Below are 15,021 nucleotides of genomic sequence, written 5' to 3'. Positions count from 1 at the left end.
AGCGGAGCACAGCTGACTTCCGTCCAACTCATTTCTTCCGCATCGGGAAACTTGACAGAGACAAAAAAAAAAAAAAAAAACTTAGTGAAGCTTGGCGTTGCAAGGCGTGTGAATTGCTCGACCTCCAGCAGGATGATTTTACTGACTATGATCGCGCGTGTGGCGGACGGATTGCCGCTAGCCGCTTCCATGCAAGAGAATGATCAGGTTTGAATGGGACGCTAGCTCACTTCACCAAACTCCTCTCATGTTTTCAAGTATTTGATGGCTTCTTTCCTCTCTGCTATAATATAAGGATGATCAAATGCTACCTCAAGGTCTTATTTAAAAATTTGGCGTGTAGATTTGGGCTGAGTTAATACCAGAATTTAGTTTTTTTAAATTCTATGCTGTCTTACATTTAGAAAAAAATGTCACGCAAAGTACATACTGAAGTCACATGATACTAAAACGCCTGTTTACTTGAACATGGTTATAATTTAATGACAAAAAAAAAATAAGTCATCTAGTGGAAGAACATTCCAGAAAGGGAATTATTTCAACCATATGGAACCAAACGAGTATTCTGCTTGGATAAGATTAACCTCACAAGCATATCAATGTGGCAACTTTTATGAACTGCACATAAAATTATATCATTTGGATTTCATCCTGACAGACATACGGGCTAAATACTACAATAAACACAAAAGTTCAGGATAGTGGGCCATCACATGAAATTTCCAAATGAATCCAAACTGCACTAAACTGTAAATCTGTACATGTGAGCTTAAGTTTATCAATTTAATTCCATTGTTGACAGTTAGGAAGAGACCTCCAGCAGTACCAGAGTCAAGCCAAACAGCTGTGCCGCAAACTCGATGCTCAAAGTCCAGACCGCTGCACCCTGGAAGCTAAAGATATGAATTTTCAGTAAGTCAAGATAGAAAACAAGTTGGAGACAGATGTCATGAGGAATGCACAGTATAATGTACACTTGTTTATCATGTAGATGAATAACTTCAATGGTGTTTCTTATTTTCAGTTATTTAATAGCAGACGGTGTTTGCTACCTGTCCCTTTGTGAGCCATCCTTCCCCAAGAAAATTGTCTTTTCCTACCTCGAGGAGCTTCACAGGGAGTTTTCTGACCAGTATGGAAGGAAGATTTCAATAGTGACAAGGCCGTACTCCTTCATCGAGTTTGGCAAGTTTTCCTTTTGTTGCATATTACAATGTTCCCTCAACTTTTTTTTTTAATACCTTTATATGATTTTTTTTTCTAGACACATACATACAGAAAACCAAAAAGTTATACATTGACAGCAGGGCCAGGAGGAACTTAGGTAGTATCAACACAGAGCTGCAGGATGTTCAAAGAATTATGGTGGCCAACATCGAAGAAGTTCTACAACGTGGAGAATCACTTTCTGGTAAGTTTTTTTCTTATGTACATGTTAGCTTACAAAAACTAAACACACGGGGAGCACTTGATTTAAATGAGTATACTATGCAAATATACCAGTAGGGGCGCCAATCACATTTTTTTTAATTTTAGACAAGGCAAAAAAAAAAACAGCATTGAAGCACATCCCTCTCACTTTAACATAGTTCTTTGTCCCTACAAAAAAACAATATGGCGCCAAAACACTACCATTATATTAGATGTAGCTTTGGCATGACCGATTTAAAGTATTTGTATCGAACTCTTATTTTTGGACCAATCAAATGAAATTTAGGCAGTTTCTCAGTGCAGTGGTTGTAAATCACTACATCGCAATAGATCTGATCATGTCGGAATGTATGGCAGCGCAAACCCAATTTGAAATTTGTCGTTTTTTTTGTACTAGCCCTCGAAACAAAAGGCAACAATCTGTCCACCTTGTCGAAGAAGTACCGCAGCGACGCAAAGTACCTCAACACCCGCTCCACGTACGCCAAAGTGGCTGCCGTGGCCGTCTTCGTCATCACGCTCATCATCTACGTCCGATTCTGGTGGCTGTGATGGAATCTGGGCAAAGTCTTTGGAGGGATTTCTCAGCACCTTTAAACTGCTTACCACGGTGCCTTAACAGGTGAACTTGTAGAGTTCATAATAGAAAAAGTCTGTTGAGTGTTTATTTGAAAACTTTGCACTTTTTGTTCTCGCTCACAGGGCAACAACATGTAAGGTTGAATACATGCTGAAACTGAAAATATATGATTTAGGCAAATGTTAAATGTCGAGCAGGGAAGTCTTGCTGTGCAAGTAGGCACTTTGTGGTGCATTCAACTGTGGGGATGAGTCATGTTTACATGTTTTGTTTTAGGGAGGCATTTAAGTTTCACCACGTGGGACTAAAATCTTTAACGCTTAAACTGTGACTTTAAAAAGTTTATTATTTGACAGAGTTGTAAGTCTTAAAGGATTAAAACAAATATATGCAAATGGCAGTGTTTCCTTGTAAATGATAACAGTACTGGTAACACACAATTCCTCAGGAGGCTTCTCTGGTGCAAACAAAAAAATCATCTCAGTTTGCTCAGTTTGTTGTTACACATCATCAAATTATATTTTATTACTTCTATAATAACTAGATGGTTGACCAAATGTGCAATTTTTGACTATATCAGGAACCACATAGCAATTTTGAAATGATGGATGAGACTAAAGATGTTGTTTTTCCAAAGTGGTGAGACTTTGGTTGTCTCCATAGCTTATGGCTAGCAAATCATTTGCACCGTCGGGTCCTTTTCTTCTCATTGATGACAGAGACATGTCCGGTTTTAGCCCTGCTTGTTGCAGAGTGAACATCAGAAGATTTACGCCAACATGTCAAAGTCGTCCCTCTGCAAGAGAAGCAATAATCGGTTAAACTTGAAGCAAAAACTGTGATCTTGTCTATTTTAAATATGAAGTAGTACTTCAGAAAAGCTCACCTCATCATTGTAATTCATGACATGCTGTTTGATCTTTGAAGAATCTACCCAGGTCACATAATCTTCCATATTTCTGCAAAGATATAAAAAAATATTTTTTCCTTTATCCCAGCTCTTTCAAAGCATTTCAGTGAAGATATCCTGACTGACCTTGTGATGAGAAACGCTGGATCTGTGATAACCTCTGGGCCCACACGTACGTCTGAAAGCAAGTCAAGGTCCACCGGAACCCGTTTTTGCCCGGGATATGAAAAAAAAAAACACCAGTACAAATATGCAGACGTAAATAAGGATACGTCCTTGCTCGATTAAGGTGATAGCAGTTTTCAGGTTCTGGGCCATTCGAAGACTCAGCATGATGCTGGGAAGACGCCTCCTGTGGGAGTGACAATGACAGAAGCACTGCTAACTTTGAAGCTAAGTGTTAATTTGTACAATTTTAAACACTTTCACGGCTGTATTTTAATATAGGTCATTACGTTGGTACTGTACTTAAAGCGTCAAGTATTTTTTAGGTGGTACTTGGTGTAAAAACTGCTTTTAAATCGTAATTAACAGTTTCCTTAAATTAACATTCTACACACAGTTGTAAAGAGCCTTACCTGCAAAATGCTGAAGCTGTGACTTTCTCTGTGAGGGACAGATTCTGTCTGGTGGGGATGAGTCCGATGCTGTAGCTATTAAGAAAAAACAACACGTAAGTTTCCGGCATAGTCCTCTTTACAAACTGACCAATGCTTATTTTGTGGCTATGAATTAGGTGTGAGGTGTACACAAAATGCAATTGATGTTTAGAAAAGTTTTGTTGTTCTATGTATTGCATCTCAAACTAATTTCAACCAGACATGTCATTTCCAGGAAGTTTCGACTTGCATTTTCATTTACACGTATCACTTCAGTGAGAAATTTGAAAATCCCCCCACGATTAGGGAAATTACATCTTGCATCACACACAAAATTAATTCCTCTTTTCTAAGATTAGCTTATTTAGAATGTTTGTGACGTTTAAGATTGCCACTCACAGTTTTTCTAGTAGATGATGTGTACTCTGAGCTCTGAATCCATCTTTCTCGTCTAGGTCTCGGATTTTCTGTGCCAGGTCCCTGATATTTCGACTCAGCTTGTTGTACCTGAGTAAGCAAAATCAAATTTAATCATCATTTATCATGCATGTATCCTATATTTAATACACACTGCAAAAGAACCGCACGGTTGCTTACTTTGTGTAGTCCTCCCTCTTTTCGATGTGGTATCTCCTCAACACTTTGACCTCGTGAATATTGTTGTCCACCTCCCAGTTAATGAAGTCCACCTTCTTAAGTAACTTCTGCTCATGGTACTTTAGTTTACGGACCATTTTGTAATATTTACAAATGACTTTTTGTGCTTACGATTTTTAGTCACACGATGCGTGATTCAAGAGACACGGGAAGTACGTGTAGTTCTTCGCTAGTGAAAACCACTGCCTTTGTTAAACAGTGCCACCTGTTGACAAGGTTTGGAATTAAGTTTTATTTATGTAGCACAAAAAGAAACAGTAAGTTATAATAAATTACGTAATTAATTAATTTAATTAATTAACTTTGAATTAGATATTTTAGCATTGTTTTAGTGTCATTTTGTAGCATTTTTGATGTCGTTTCATCTGTGTTTTCCCTCATTGTAAGTTATTTTTTAACAAACCATTTAGTGTGCTGATGTGTTTTTTTATCCCCCCGTTGCACCTCGCTATTATAACAAATATTGTATACGATTGGTGGAATACCATTTCCATATAGATATTTAATTTCTGAAGAAATTGCGCGTGAAGACGTGGTGATCCATTTAATGTGATGTAACATTTTTACACGGTATTACAGCGGATACTAACTGTCGGTGGTAATGATGAACAAAGCCTTCCCTGTCAGGAAATACTTGCAGTCAGTTTCGATATCTGGCAGCTGACTGTGATCATGGAGGAATATATTTGCTTGCAGGGCCATAAAACTCCTCCCGTCTGCAGGCCAAGGGCATTGACATACCGCCTGACTACAAAGATGCGTGTATTTAGAACGGGCGCTCACTAAAGCTAAACTGCTTCCTCAGCTAATCCATCCATCCATCCATCCATCCATCCATCCATCCATCCATCCATCCATCCATCCATCCATCCATCCATCCATCCATCCATCCATCCATCCATCCATCCATCCATCCATCCATCCATCCATCCATCCAACGGTGGTACCTTGAGATACAAGTGCACGCCTTGACCACCTGAGGGCAGTATAGTACATATATAGGGGTCAGTGGGAATAAAGATGAACTTTGAGGATTTCCTTTTTGTCTGGAACCGCGAACGTCGGCTGTGAGCGCGTGCACGAGTCACCTGAGTGAATCAAGGTCAACAGAGCGCGTGCACGCTACTCACCTGCAACTAATTAAGGATCCCAGGAGGAAAACGGAATGAGCAAAACATAACGCAGCACGGAATGAAGAGGAAATACAAAAAGAAACAAAGACCTGACGGTAAATCTCACTTAAATTATTTTTTTTGTCAATATGAGTGACTTGCTGCGCACGCTTGCGGGGTATTGAGACGCGGGGGAAATGTGTGTTTGATACGTGGATACCATTGAGCTCAATCATAAAGTGAAGACGGATTAAAAACACAACTTTTAAAGTATTTCTTAACACTTGTTCTCACTCTCAGTCGATATTTACTTAAAATTGACACGTCGAACAAAAAAGAATTACTTTTTAAAAAGTAAAAATGTTCAGCCAAACTATAATTTTGCACGAAAGTCTAGCATCTTAATGCTAGCATAAAATGAAAACCATCATGGAGGTGCCAAGGAAAATTAGCATAGAGGAATGATAAACTTTCAAATTTACTGCTCTTTTAACACATGAAGGAACACGTACAAAATATAAAACAATACTCCTGTATATTCTCTATCCTCTTGTCTTGCATCATTTTCAGCCTCTTGCACTTTAGGGATAATCTTGACTTAGTTTGATGTTAAATACAGATAATTGTTGAAAATGTAAAAAGATTAAACTGAGAATGATAGAGAATGGAATTAAAGATCTGAGGGCATAAAAGAAATGTCAGACAAAGTAGCCTGTATTTTTCAGCAGTGTTTTTTCCCCCAACAATAGCTTTAATTGATGGGGTTATTAACAGCACTTAAACAAAATTATTGATTTATCACGTTACACAAGAAATGGACAAATGTTGAACAAACTTAGGGCTTTTTATTGAAAAAAAAAAGGCAGAAAGAAAAGCATTTTATGTCAAGCAAACAGCGGAACCCTTTTTAAAACATTAGCAGTTCCATGTCACAAAAATAGTTATGAAAGAAATCAAACCACACAAATGATACGTTTCGTAATAAATTAACCAGCTAAAAAGGAATAAAATGTGCTTGTGTCGCACAAGAAATGTAGAAAGCCTGATGCTGAAAATTTGAACAAACCTGAGAATATAAATATCAAAACAGCTTGTTGCAGCAATTATTTCATTCCACAGTTCCTCCTATTATCCTTAACTAAAGCCTTTTCATAAGAGGATTTTAATTAAAAAAAAAAGTTTAAAAAAAAAAGACAATTTTAAAAAAAATAATAAAAAAAACACCCTTTCCTGTACAATGTGCATATCTCAATTAGTGTGGTGGAAAGAAATGATCTTTTTTTTTTTTTGTAACCCCACAGAGAGGCAGCACATAAAAGGAAATCCAAAGTGGATAATGCGTCCAACACAGCACATTTAGTGATATGAACAATTTGGACTGAGCTTTTTTTCTCACAATTAATAACTGCAGTGAAGTGACAGACTACCAGTATTTTTTTTTTCTTTTTGCATTTCATTTCAATAACTGCTTTGGAGCAAAATTCATGCAGCGGAGTCATTAATGTTACACATGTCAACATTAGACGTTCGATAAGGAAGTGTGCGAGAACTGTGATGTTGCAACAGGATCTTGCGGTGTCAATGACAGAGACATATTGGATGGATTTTGCAGAAACAAAGAAAAGAGGAAAAACTGTGAGGTATGTTCTTATTGCAATATGATAGCTTTAAAACCTGAAGAGTCTTTGTGAGGACACACTCTTTGTGTATGTGTGTGAGAGAAAATGGACATAAGTACAGCCATTGGAAAGTGGGAAAACAGGTAGTTTGTGTAAATGAGTGGAAAAACTGTCCATGCGTCCCAAGTCACTGCCAGCAGTAACCAAAAACTGATTTAAAAAAAAAAAAAAAAAAGCAAAACACATTTGAAAACACTGAGTCCAATGAGTGCAGCTGTCATTGGGATGAATAGTGAGATGGTATGAGTCAAAATCAGCATTAGGTCTTTGAGAGGTCCTCATTATACCATCAAAAGTTTTTTTTCATTGAATTATGTTGATGTTAAGTGGTTAGAGATGCTAACTAATCAAGTTCTCACACTTTTGCAAAAATATCAGGTGGACATTTTTCTTTTTAGGTTTGGCCACTGATTCTGATGAGGACTCCAAAGGCACTTGATGTTGATAATGACCCGTATATGAAGATGCATGAGTGGTTGTGGAACGGGAAAAACAAGGACATGTTCTTCGTGAGTCGAAACACAACACATTTTGTCACCCTTTCTAGAGTGAAGGCAGTTTGACAACCTAGCAACATACTTTATAAAGTTCCACAGTGTTTTCTTGAAGACGCATAGTCACACTGCCCTGACACGTTTTGGAGCCAAGTACTGTACACTTGTAAGACAAAAAGTGCCACATTGCATAAAGATCTTTTGTGTAAAGAGCCCCAAAAGAAGACAATGTGTATATATACTTATGCAGTGATCAAACTGTAAACATGGTGGTTGTAATGTAGTTTAAGGCTTTCAGAATCTCCTGAATAGGTGTTGAGGCGAAATGAAAATAGGTCCATGCTGGACAAACGATGTAGGGAAAACTGAGGTTTGCTTTGTAAGAGTGAGTGACTTGCCCTGTGGAACGTCGCTACTAGCAAAGTTGCGTACGTTACGCTTACGGTGGTTAGCGACGACAACTGTCAGGGCCCAGTTAGCATTATTGTTGGCACCGCTGTTGGCGTTTTGAACTTCTCTGAAGTTTTTAGCCCCCTAGTGCGTCGAAAAGAAGAACCTGAACTTCATTTTACACTCAAAATGAAAAGATTGAAATAGCAACATTGTTGAATTACGTTGGACTGGAGTCAGATATGACGTGTAAGACCGCTGACTACAGGCGGGTAGTGTTTTTTCTTGTTAGTGTGAATGTGTCTGGATGTTGGATAGTACAAAACAATTTAAAAAAAGAAAGTCTGGACCGTATTTGAATTGATCCCACTGCGTTATCGCTACGTTTAATGTACAGGCTGACGTTTGGGCTTTTTTTAAAGTGGATTTATGGCCATTTTTGTGAGGCTTCAGGCTGTTCCACTTGTCCCACGGATGTATTGTTTTCCCAAAAACTCAGAAAGATGACATCTATGTGAGGTATGTCTTATATGAAACAAAATCTAGCATCATTGCGCGTTAAATAAAAAAAAAAACTAAGCTAATAACTAATCCAGACTTTCTTTTCTACAGTTTTGGGTCAGAAGAAAAGGCTGTGGGGCCCAAGTGTCACCAAAATCAACTGAGATGCATTTGGAAAACAGATCTTCCTCCAGTATATTTGGTATTTGCTCTCAACATCACCGCCATCTCCTTTTTAGTCTCTTACAACAAACAGAAAAGTCGAATCACATTTTGTACCCGTTCTATTTTCTATTTAGCTCAGCAGTACCACATGAACGCCAGACGGCAAGAGTCTTGTTTATAAGGCTGCTGTGTGAGGGAAAACCTGTTTATATTCCGAAAGGTATTTCGCTATCTGGCTCTGCACCACTCATGGACTCGGTGCGTTTACTTTAAAGGTAGCACATCAAAAATCGTCTGTCACGAGCAAATAATAAGAGTTAAAAAAAAAAAAAGAAAAGAAAAATCTAAGGCGAAAGCACACACGCGTACACGCCAACACACAGGCGAAGGCCTTCCTAGCAAGCCCATACGGTTCCCCCTAATATAAGGACTACATCACATGTATTACTTCTGCTGCTAGCTGCATTATACTTTTTTCGTCTACATGAAAAGCTTGAAGCTAATATACATTTGCATCATCATTAGACATAATACTACTGCGTATTATGTGTCAGCGTTTCCAGGGTCCTAAAGGATGTCTTAAGAATCACGTGCAAACAGTTCTTCTACAGTGAAGCTTGAGCCACTTGATGGCCAAATTGATATTTCATCTATGGTTAGATTTAATATAAAAAGAAATGACTTGGGATGATGCTTCAATGCAATTTTAAAAGACAAAAGGAAAAGGAATGTATCACCACTAAAACTTGCAAAAACATGGAATCGGTAGAGCTCAGAATAGAAATAATCTTCTAGCTGTTGCTGTGCTAATCTAACATCAGAATATTATTGTGCTACCCACAGTAAATAAATGCTACTGTAGAGTACGGCAGCAATTTACAAAATAACCACGAAATGACAGAGGAGATTTGGCTGTTGTGTTGCTGTGATGTGCAGATTTTGACAGAAAAAGAAGGAAAAAAAAAAATCCCTGCAGATTGAGAAAGTCTGACGTGATTTGAGGGTTGGGTTGATTTTTGTCAATTGAAATCTGCTTTTTCGATTCCAACTCTTATCAGATCCCACCTGAGAAAAAAAACAAAAACAAATTTTGATAGGAGGCAAAAATCATTGCATTTGAGTAAATCCTACCAACCATAAATGACTGTCTTAAATAACAAAGTATTTTTTTTAAATTTAAAATATCCACTCGTGATATAATGTCCTAATCTGCTGGTGTGATCCTTCCGGCAGACCTATTATGTCCCAAATTAGAAGTAGAAAATCTTATATGACGTGATTGACTTGTGTAGCTTCACATTGGACTGTATTTCGCTTCCATTTGTCATTTAAAAAAAAAAAAAAAAAAAAAAAACTAGCGGTTTTGCTAGATTTGAACACAGCGGCGATTTGAAAAGAAAGTGCAGTAGAGCCAAATCAATTCCAGGAATCAATCAAGTGGGATCGAAAAGCACATCGAAATCTGAATTTAAGGATTTGGAACTGGTCCCTCGAAGAAACAGCCAACAATGCACAACCCTTTACATGTTGCAGGTGGAAAGTGGTCACATGACTCCTCTGTGCGGGATGCGCAGCTAATGCTACTAGCGCCTCACATCCAGCCCCGTGTCGATTTTTGTACTTGCGCCTCTTAAGCACAATAGAGCAATGCTTAATTTTTTCCTCAATGAAACTAATTGTAGCTGGTTAATCCCTCACTGGTGACCGCCGATGCTCCTGCCCCAAGTAACCTGAACCATCTAATGGTGGACATTCAGGCTGGGAGAGGACATGCCCTTGTTGCGCCCCAACATGGCAGGTTGGAAATCGGGGTGACGCCGGGCGTGCTTGATCAGATGGTCGCTGCGCATGAAGCGCTTGTCGCATAACGGGCACATGAAGCGTTTCTCCCCCGTGTGTGTGCGGGTGTGGCGGGCCAGCTCGTCGGAGCGGGCAAACTTCTTTTCGCAGTCGGGCCAGGTGCATGGAAAGGGCCTCTCGCCTGAAAAACAGTAATTTACGGTTATAGCACCGCTTGCTAGTATGTGCATATGGCGATGGCTACACAATGCTACGGATTATCCAATTTACGAATTAATTCCCTGCAAATTGATTTTGCTTTATTTAAAACGTGCATGCAGGGAGCAGGCATGATTGTTGTGTACTTTGAAAAGCCATCCTCAAGTTTCAAGCTATAATTCCAGTGAATTTGAGTATGGCACGTATGCAGTTGCATAACAATAATAGCAGAGGCTAACTGCACTGCATTCAAGATCCAACAGATTAGTTTTTGCTAAAATACTGCTAGCCTTAATCCAACACACAGGCCTCCACGAGCAGCAAAGGATAAAAGAGGAGGATGCTCGGAGCCATTTTTAAGATCACAAAGCCCAGACCACGTTGTTGTTGCAGACCACTTTGTGGGCGTTCCCATCGCTGTTTTCTGTGAGCCATTTCCTGTCCTTAATCTCTTTGAACCTGCTCAAGGACCCCGTAAGCATCATGTTCCCGATCATTTGAAAAATAAATTGTTCATTTTAGAACAACGTGTTCATTTTAACTCATCGGCAGGCGCATCGTAGTGTCTTCAACACATTGTGCGGATTACGTTTATTGAAACGACTTCATAAGAAAGTGCAACGTCATTTTGAAATTCCCAAGCACATTAAACGTCGCATAAAACGTGACGTTCGATGTTATCGGCTTTTTCCTCTTCGTAAAAAGCGTCACAAGTTAGTGATTCGTAATGAGGGGGGGGGGGGGGGGGTGTCCTCCGTTTTAGCCCATGCAGACGATTAGGAGGATTACATTTGAATGACAAGCATGTTCGACAAACGTGTTACAAAACATTTACTCATTTATCGATTTAACCTGTGGCCATAATATAAATGTTTCCCGAGCCTCCTAAACGTCGCATGACTATTGCGACGTTCAATCTAATCAGGATTTTTTTTTAAATGTGCATAAAAGGTGCTCGCTGTGTGTATGCAGAGGGGGTGGGTGTATTCTAATAACTGTGTAATGTGCTGCCATCAACAGGAGAGACAGTGTCTGGCAACGAAAACGCGTAGGTTTCGCCTTACGTTCATTTCATATGCAAATCGAGTCAGGGAAGAGGTTGTCACCGGTTTTAACGTCCAGCCCAGTTCTTTTGTTAGTTTACTTCTTTGTTGGCGTCGCTAAGGGGGTAGCTTTCTTTCCCCCTCTTGTGGCTTTTGTTCGACAACAGGTTGAGGATCACATTCGATTAAAAAAAACTGCCACTAAGTTGGCACAAAACGGAAGGAAGCGCATTACTGTACAAAAAGTTATTCATTACGTGTTTACGATGTTGCCTTCACGGGAGTTACGGAAAAGGAAGAAATTGAGCTAAAGGCGTCAACCATGCGCCACCCAGAACATGTGACTTCGCTATCTGTTGTTTCTGTACCTGTGTGTGTCCGGATGTGTGCCTTCAAGTGAGATGATTTCCCGTAAACTCGGTCGCATCCGTCAAAAGTGCAGTGGTGCCTCTTCACGGGGGAACGAGGGGGCCCCACGCCTCCCGCTCCCCCCCTCGGCGGTTGCTGTCCGGGGACCGGGGTAGCGGAGGGGGTCATCGTCGGGGTGGTGGGGTCCGACAACGTGGTGTAACCGCTTTCCCCACCGCACGATGAGTTGCTACTCTCAGAGTAGGCCGACATGGGCCGGAACTTGCCGTGGAGGTCGGTGAGGATACCGGCCACGGTCATCATGTTGGCCCCCTCCAACCTCAGGGTCTCCCGCACTTCGCGGTCCTCGTTCGAGCCGTCGTGCTCCCCAGGGAGCAGGCCCGCGGTGGTACTCGGCTGGCTGGCGGCGAGAGCCACCGGGGTGGGTCTGTGCAAAACCGGTCCACTCGATATCGAGACCAAACATTCGGCGGCGAAGTAGTCAGAGGATGCGGTGACCGACATGGTTAATCTTGGGGTCCAAAAAGTAGCAAAAATAAATGAGGTGGGTGGCGGGGGTTCCAGCAGGCAGGAGGGGCTAACTACTGTAGTCTACTCCCGACCGCGTTTTCATCAAACTCGACGTAGCTGCACTTGTAAACCCCATAAAGAGCTCCTCCGGTTCCTTAATTGTCATGTACATCAAAGAAATGTACAAGAGGGGCTAAAAGTGGGTTAAAAGGGTGCCAGTTCCGCCGAGCCAACATGCGTGTACCCCTCTGACTGACGGTTCATTGTGTCTGAGTGAGCCGGTGGCAAACCTACGCCCCCTGATCCGGACCGCTGGTGCGTTCAGGGTGCATCGTTTTAAAAAGTTGCAACTTTGTAGATGAAATGGAATTTGGGCAAAAAGAACACGTTCGCGTCATTTTGTGTGCACAATATTTCAAACATTGAGTAATTTAACTTTCAAACATAGTTTAAATAGCAAATCTAGTCCACAAGTAGATCCAAAGGTTGCCTACAATTCGAGTCCTTTAAGGTGGTTTTCGTACGTCCGATTTTTCCTTGTACCTGAATGCATCTTTAACGACAGACTGCCTGACGTCGCAGCACGGGCGTGGACCCGTGGCGCCCAGGCGGGTGCATCGTGGAAGGCTGGCAAGCTTGAGCTTTGGGTAAGCAAGGATAGTGGGAGGAGTGGAGGATGAAAGGTGTGTGGGATGTTTAGGACTTTTTTTTTTCTTAAAGTTAAAAACATGGCTTCCAGTCTTTGCATTTTTCAAGTTCAAAACTGTGACACTAGATGGCTCTATTCTCTTATACGTCAGTGCCAACATGTAATGGAGTGATGATAGGCTGAGTCTTTGCAGAAACCCAAAGTACTCACACCCTACATTTAAATAGAAGTAGAGATGTTTGTGCAGAAAAAGACTGGTAAAGAAATACTCACCCAACTCCAATATGTAAAAAATACCAACAATGAAATTTAAGATTTGTTGTTTGCATGCAGATGTAAATAACTTGAAATAGTCTTTTTTTTTTTTTTTTTATCTGACACCCTTCTTTACACAACAAAAACAAATAATTGCCTTGGCTTTCACCATATTTTTGGAGGGGACTATTTTTTTAGGTCTAAGATGAAGTGAAACCTCTTAAAATAACATATTGCATTTTGTGTCATATGTTTCACAGGTTGACAGACAGGAACACAAGCTGGTCAACTCTTTCAGGCTTCCATGTTGCCATGTTTCCAATAGTACCAAAGATCCGCTCCGACGGAAAACTAGTCGCGGGGATGCACAGATATTTTCTGGCAAGCTGGAGTCGCTGGTAGCGATTTGACGCCGGCATGTTTTGCAGATGACCCTTATCTGTTCGACGTCAGATACTTTAAATCCAAATCAAAGCCAAACCATGAAACTACGACTCCCTCTTTTCGGCACTAACGCTTCCAAGTCCTCCACCTCTACTTGGGGCTCTTTTTTGACTTCAAACATGTCTAAGCTTCCGGCAGCTGTCATGTTGTTTATATCCATGCCTCGTCTCTACGCTATCAGTGTCGTAAATGAGTATTTGCGATTGACGTAAAAATGCTGCCGTAAAGAGCAGGGCAAAAATATCAATAAAGCGTAAATACTAATATTTGACGCTTTATATCATATACAATATAATACTCGTATCTTTCCCTAAATGCAAATAATCCATTACCTCCCACCCCAAAGTATCATAACTTTTAATCGTGTTTTTAGAATGGAGAATAGCACACTATTTGTGTGCTTGACGGCAGTTCAATTTAGTCATGCAAACAAAGGAAGATGAATTTTACCCAACTATTGTAAGTGACTCAATTAGTTTTTATTTCTAAGAATAAAATATATGCCCATTAATATTATTTGTGTTGTTGCGCTTTTGGTGTATAAATAGCAGTTACGTCTTTTAACACAAAAGTGTTATTCGTCAACCAGTCAATAGGGTTTCCCATTTTGTATAAGCATTAAGCTAGTAGATTTAAGGAACAGTTATTTTATTTTATTTCAAATAGGTAATGTACATTTATCCCTTTGTTCTATTTATTGAGCATCTTGGAGCCTCTTTTTTTTTTAAGATTGTGAAGTGAGTTGAGTCGCGTTCACTGTCACCACACAGTGCTCATTGTATCTACATTTTTTGATCGCAAGTAAAAGCAAAATAAAAATCACCCTATATTAAATCTCATAAGTGTTATCACATGTATTTCTACCTAAACCTTGCTTTCTGACTGAAGTGCCATATGTTCAGCTACTTTTAGTTTCCAGGGATGAGAAGTGATTGGTCCAGAGTGTGTTTGTAGCTCCAGCTTGGAAGGTATTTCCTGATTGGTTGCTGTGAGCAGTGAGGGTCACTGTGGAGACCCTGCTCATACAAGTGTGGTCTTTCAGTGGTTGGGAACAGTACTTCGTTTTCATCTCACTTTCATGTGGAGCCCCTGAGGCAGAAGGACCTGCTGTGACTTGGGGCTGCAATGGCTGTGCCCTGGTTTTACTGCCTGCATGTAGCTTTTATTGGTCTCCTACTTGGTGAGTACCGTGTGAGAGATAAAGTGTGGAAGTGACGTTTCTGAGCTTTATGTGT

General features: G+C 40.3%; 4 protein-coding genes across 11 annotated transcripts in view; 2 read left to right on the top strand and 2 right to left on the bottom strand.

The window, feature by feature from the left end:
• Nucleotides 1-13: 13 nt before the first annotated feature.
• sec22ba (SEC22 homolog B, vesicle trafficking protein a) lies at nt 14-2,406 on the top strand. Its single transcript, XM_049747932.2, has 5 exons — nt 14-207; nt 803-912; nt 1,025-1,185; nt 1,265-1,411; nt 1,829-2,406. The coding sequence occupies exons 1-5, from the start codon at nt 133-135 to the stop codon at nt 1,981-1,983; spliced, it is 648 nt and encodes a 215-aa protein (XP_049603889.1). The 5' UTR covers nt 14-132; the 3' UTR covers nt 1,984-2,406.
• On the bottom strand, nt 2,338-4,365 carry imp3 (IMP U3 small nucleolar ribonucleoprotein 3). Its single transcript, XM_049747945.2, has 7 exons — nt 4,118-4,365; nt 3,920-4,027; nt 3,500-3,574; nt 3,194-3,273; nt 3,048-3,099; nt 2,898-2,970; nt 2,338-2,807 (listed from the first exon to the last, which is right to left on the bottom strand). Exons 1-7 carry the CDS (start codon nt 4,252-4,254, stop codon nt 2,781-2,783), a joined length of 552 nt encoding a protein of 183 aa, XP_049603902.1. The 5' UTR covers nt 4,255-4,365; the 3' UTR covers nt 2,338-2,780.
• A 603-nt stretch (nt 4,366-4,968) lies between these two features.
• The window catches only part of LOC125985104 (uncharacterized), a 32,130-nt gene continuing 22,077 nt past the window's right edge, over nt 4,969-15,021 (top strand). The window contains exons 1-5 of one of the 8 annotated variants that reach the window (XM_049747599.2): nt 4,969-5,405; nt 6,856-6,929; nt 7,367-8,555; nt 13,004-13,085; nt 13,603-14,966. In XM_049747599.2, coding sequence (XP_049603556.1) covers nt 14,912-14,966 — 55 coding nt within the window. In that variant the 5' untranslated portion in view covers nt 4,969-5,405; nt 6,856-6,929; nt 7,367-8,555; nt 13,004-13,085; nt 13,603-14,911. The other 7 variants (XM_049747595.2, XM_049747596.1, XM_049747594.1 and 4 more) reach the window with 7 other exon arrangements.
• Nucleotides 6,115-12,821, bottom strand: zgc:153115 (uncharacterized protein LOC768186 homolog). The gene is made up of 2 exons (XM_049747916.2): nt 11,928-12,821; nt 6,115-10,499 (listed from the first exon to the last, which is right to left on the bottom strand). Exons 1-2 carry the CDS (start codon nt 12,430-12,432, stop codon nt 10,258-10,260), a joined length of 747 nt encoding a protein of 248 aa, XP_049603873.1. The 5' UTR covers nt 12,433-12,821; the 3' UTR covers nt 6,115-10,257.

This window comes from Syngnathus scovelli, chromosome 17, assembly GCF_024217435.2.
Source record: "Syngnathus scovelli strain Florida chromosome 17, RoL_Ssco_1.2, whole genome shotgun sequence".
Classification (NCBI taxonomy): Eukaryota; Metazoa; Chordata; class Actinopteri; order Syngnathiformes; family Syngnathidae; genus Syngnathus; species Syngnathus scovelli.
The sequence above is the reverse complement of the archived record's forward strand: the minus strand, read 5'-3'. Positions and strand labels throughout refer to the sequence as shown.

Bases quoted from the DNA above. Each gene is read 5' to 3' on its own strand.
- sec22ba (XM_049747932.2), top strand. From the start codon at position 133: ATGATTTTACTGACTATGATCGCGCGTGTGGCGGACGGATTGCCGCTA. The intron at 913-1,024 runs GTAAGTCAAGAT...TCTTATTTTCAG, and splicing joins GCTAAAGATATGAATTTTCA to TTATTTAATAGCAGACGGTG. The intron at 1,186-1,264 runs GCAAGTTTTCCT...TTTTTTTTCTAG, and splicing joins GTACTCCTTCATCGAGTTTG to ACACATACATACAGAAAACC.
- imp3 (XM_049747945.2), bottom strand. From the start codon at position 4,254: ATGGTCCGTAAACTAAAGTACCATGAGCAGAAGTTACTTAAGAAGGTG. The intron at 3,274-3,499 runs GTAAGGCTCTTT...TCACTCCCACAG, and splicing joins ACAGCTTCAGCATTTTGCAG to GAGGCGTCTTCCCAGCATCA. The intron at 2,971-3,047 runs GTCAGTCAGGAT...ATATCTTTGCAG, and splicing joins CCAGCGTTTCTCATCACAAG to AAATATGGAAGATTATGTGA.
- zgc:153115 (XM_049747916.2), bottom strand. From the start codon at position 12,432: ATGTCGGTCACCGCATCCTCTGACTACTTCGCCGCCGAATGTTTGGTC. The intron at 10,500-11,927 runs GTACAGAAACAA...ACTGTTTTTCAG, and splicing joins ACACATCCGGACACACACAG to GCGAGAGGCCCTTTCCATGC.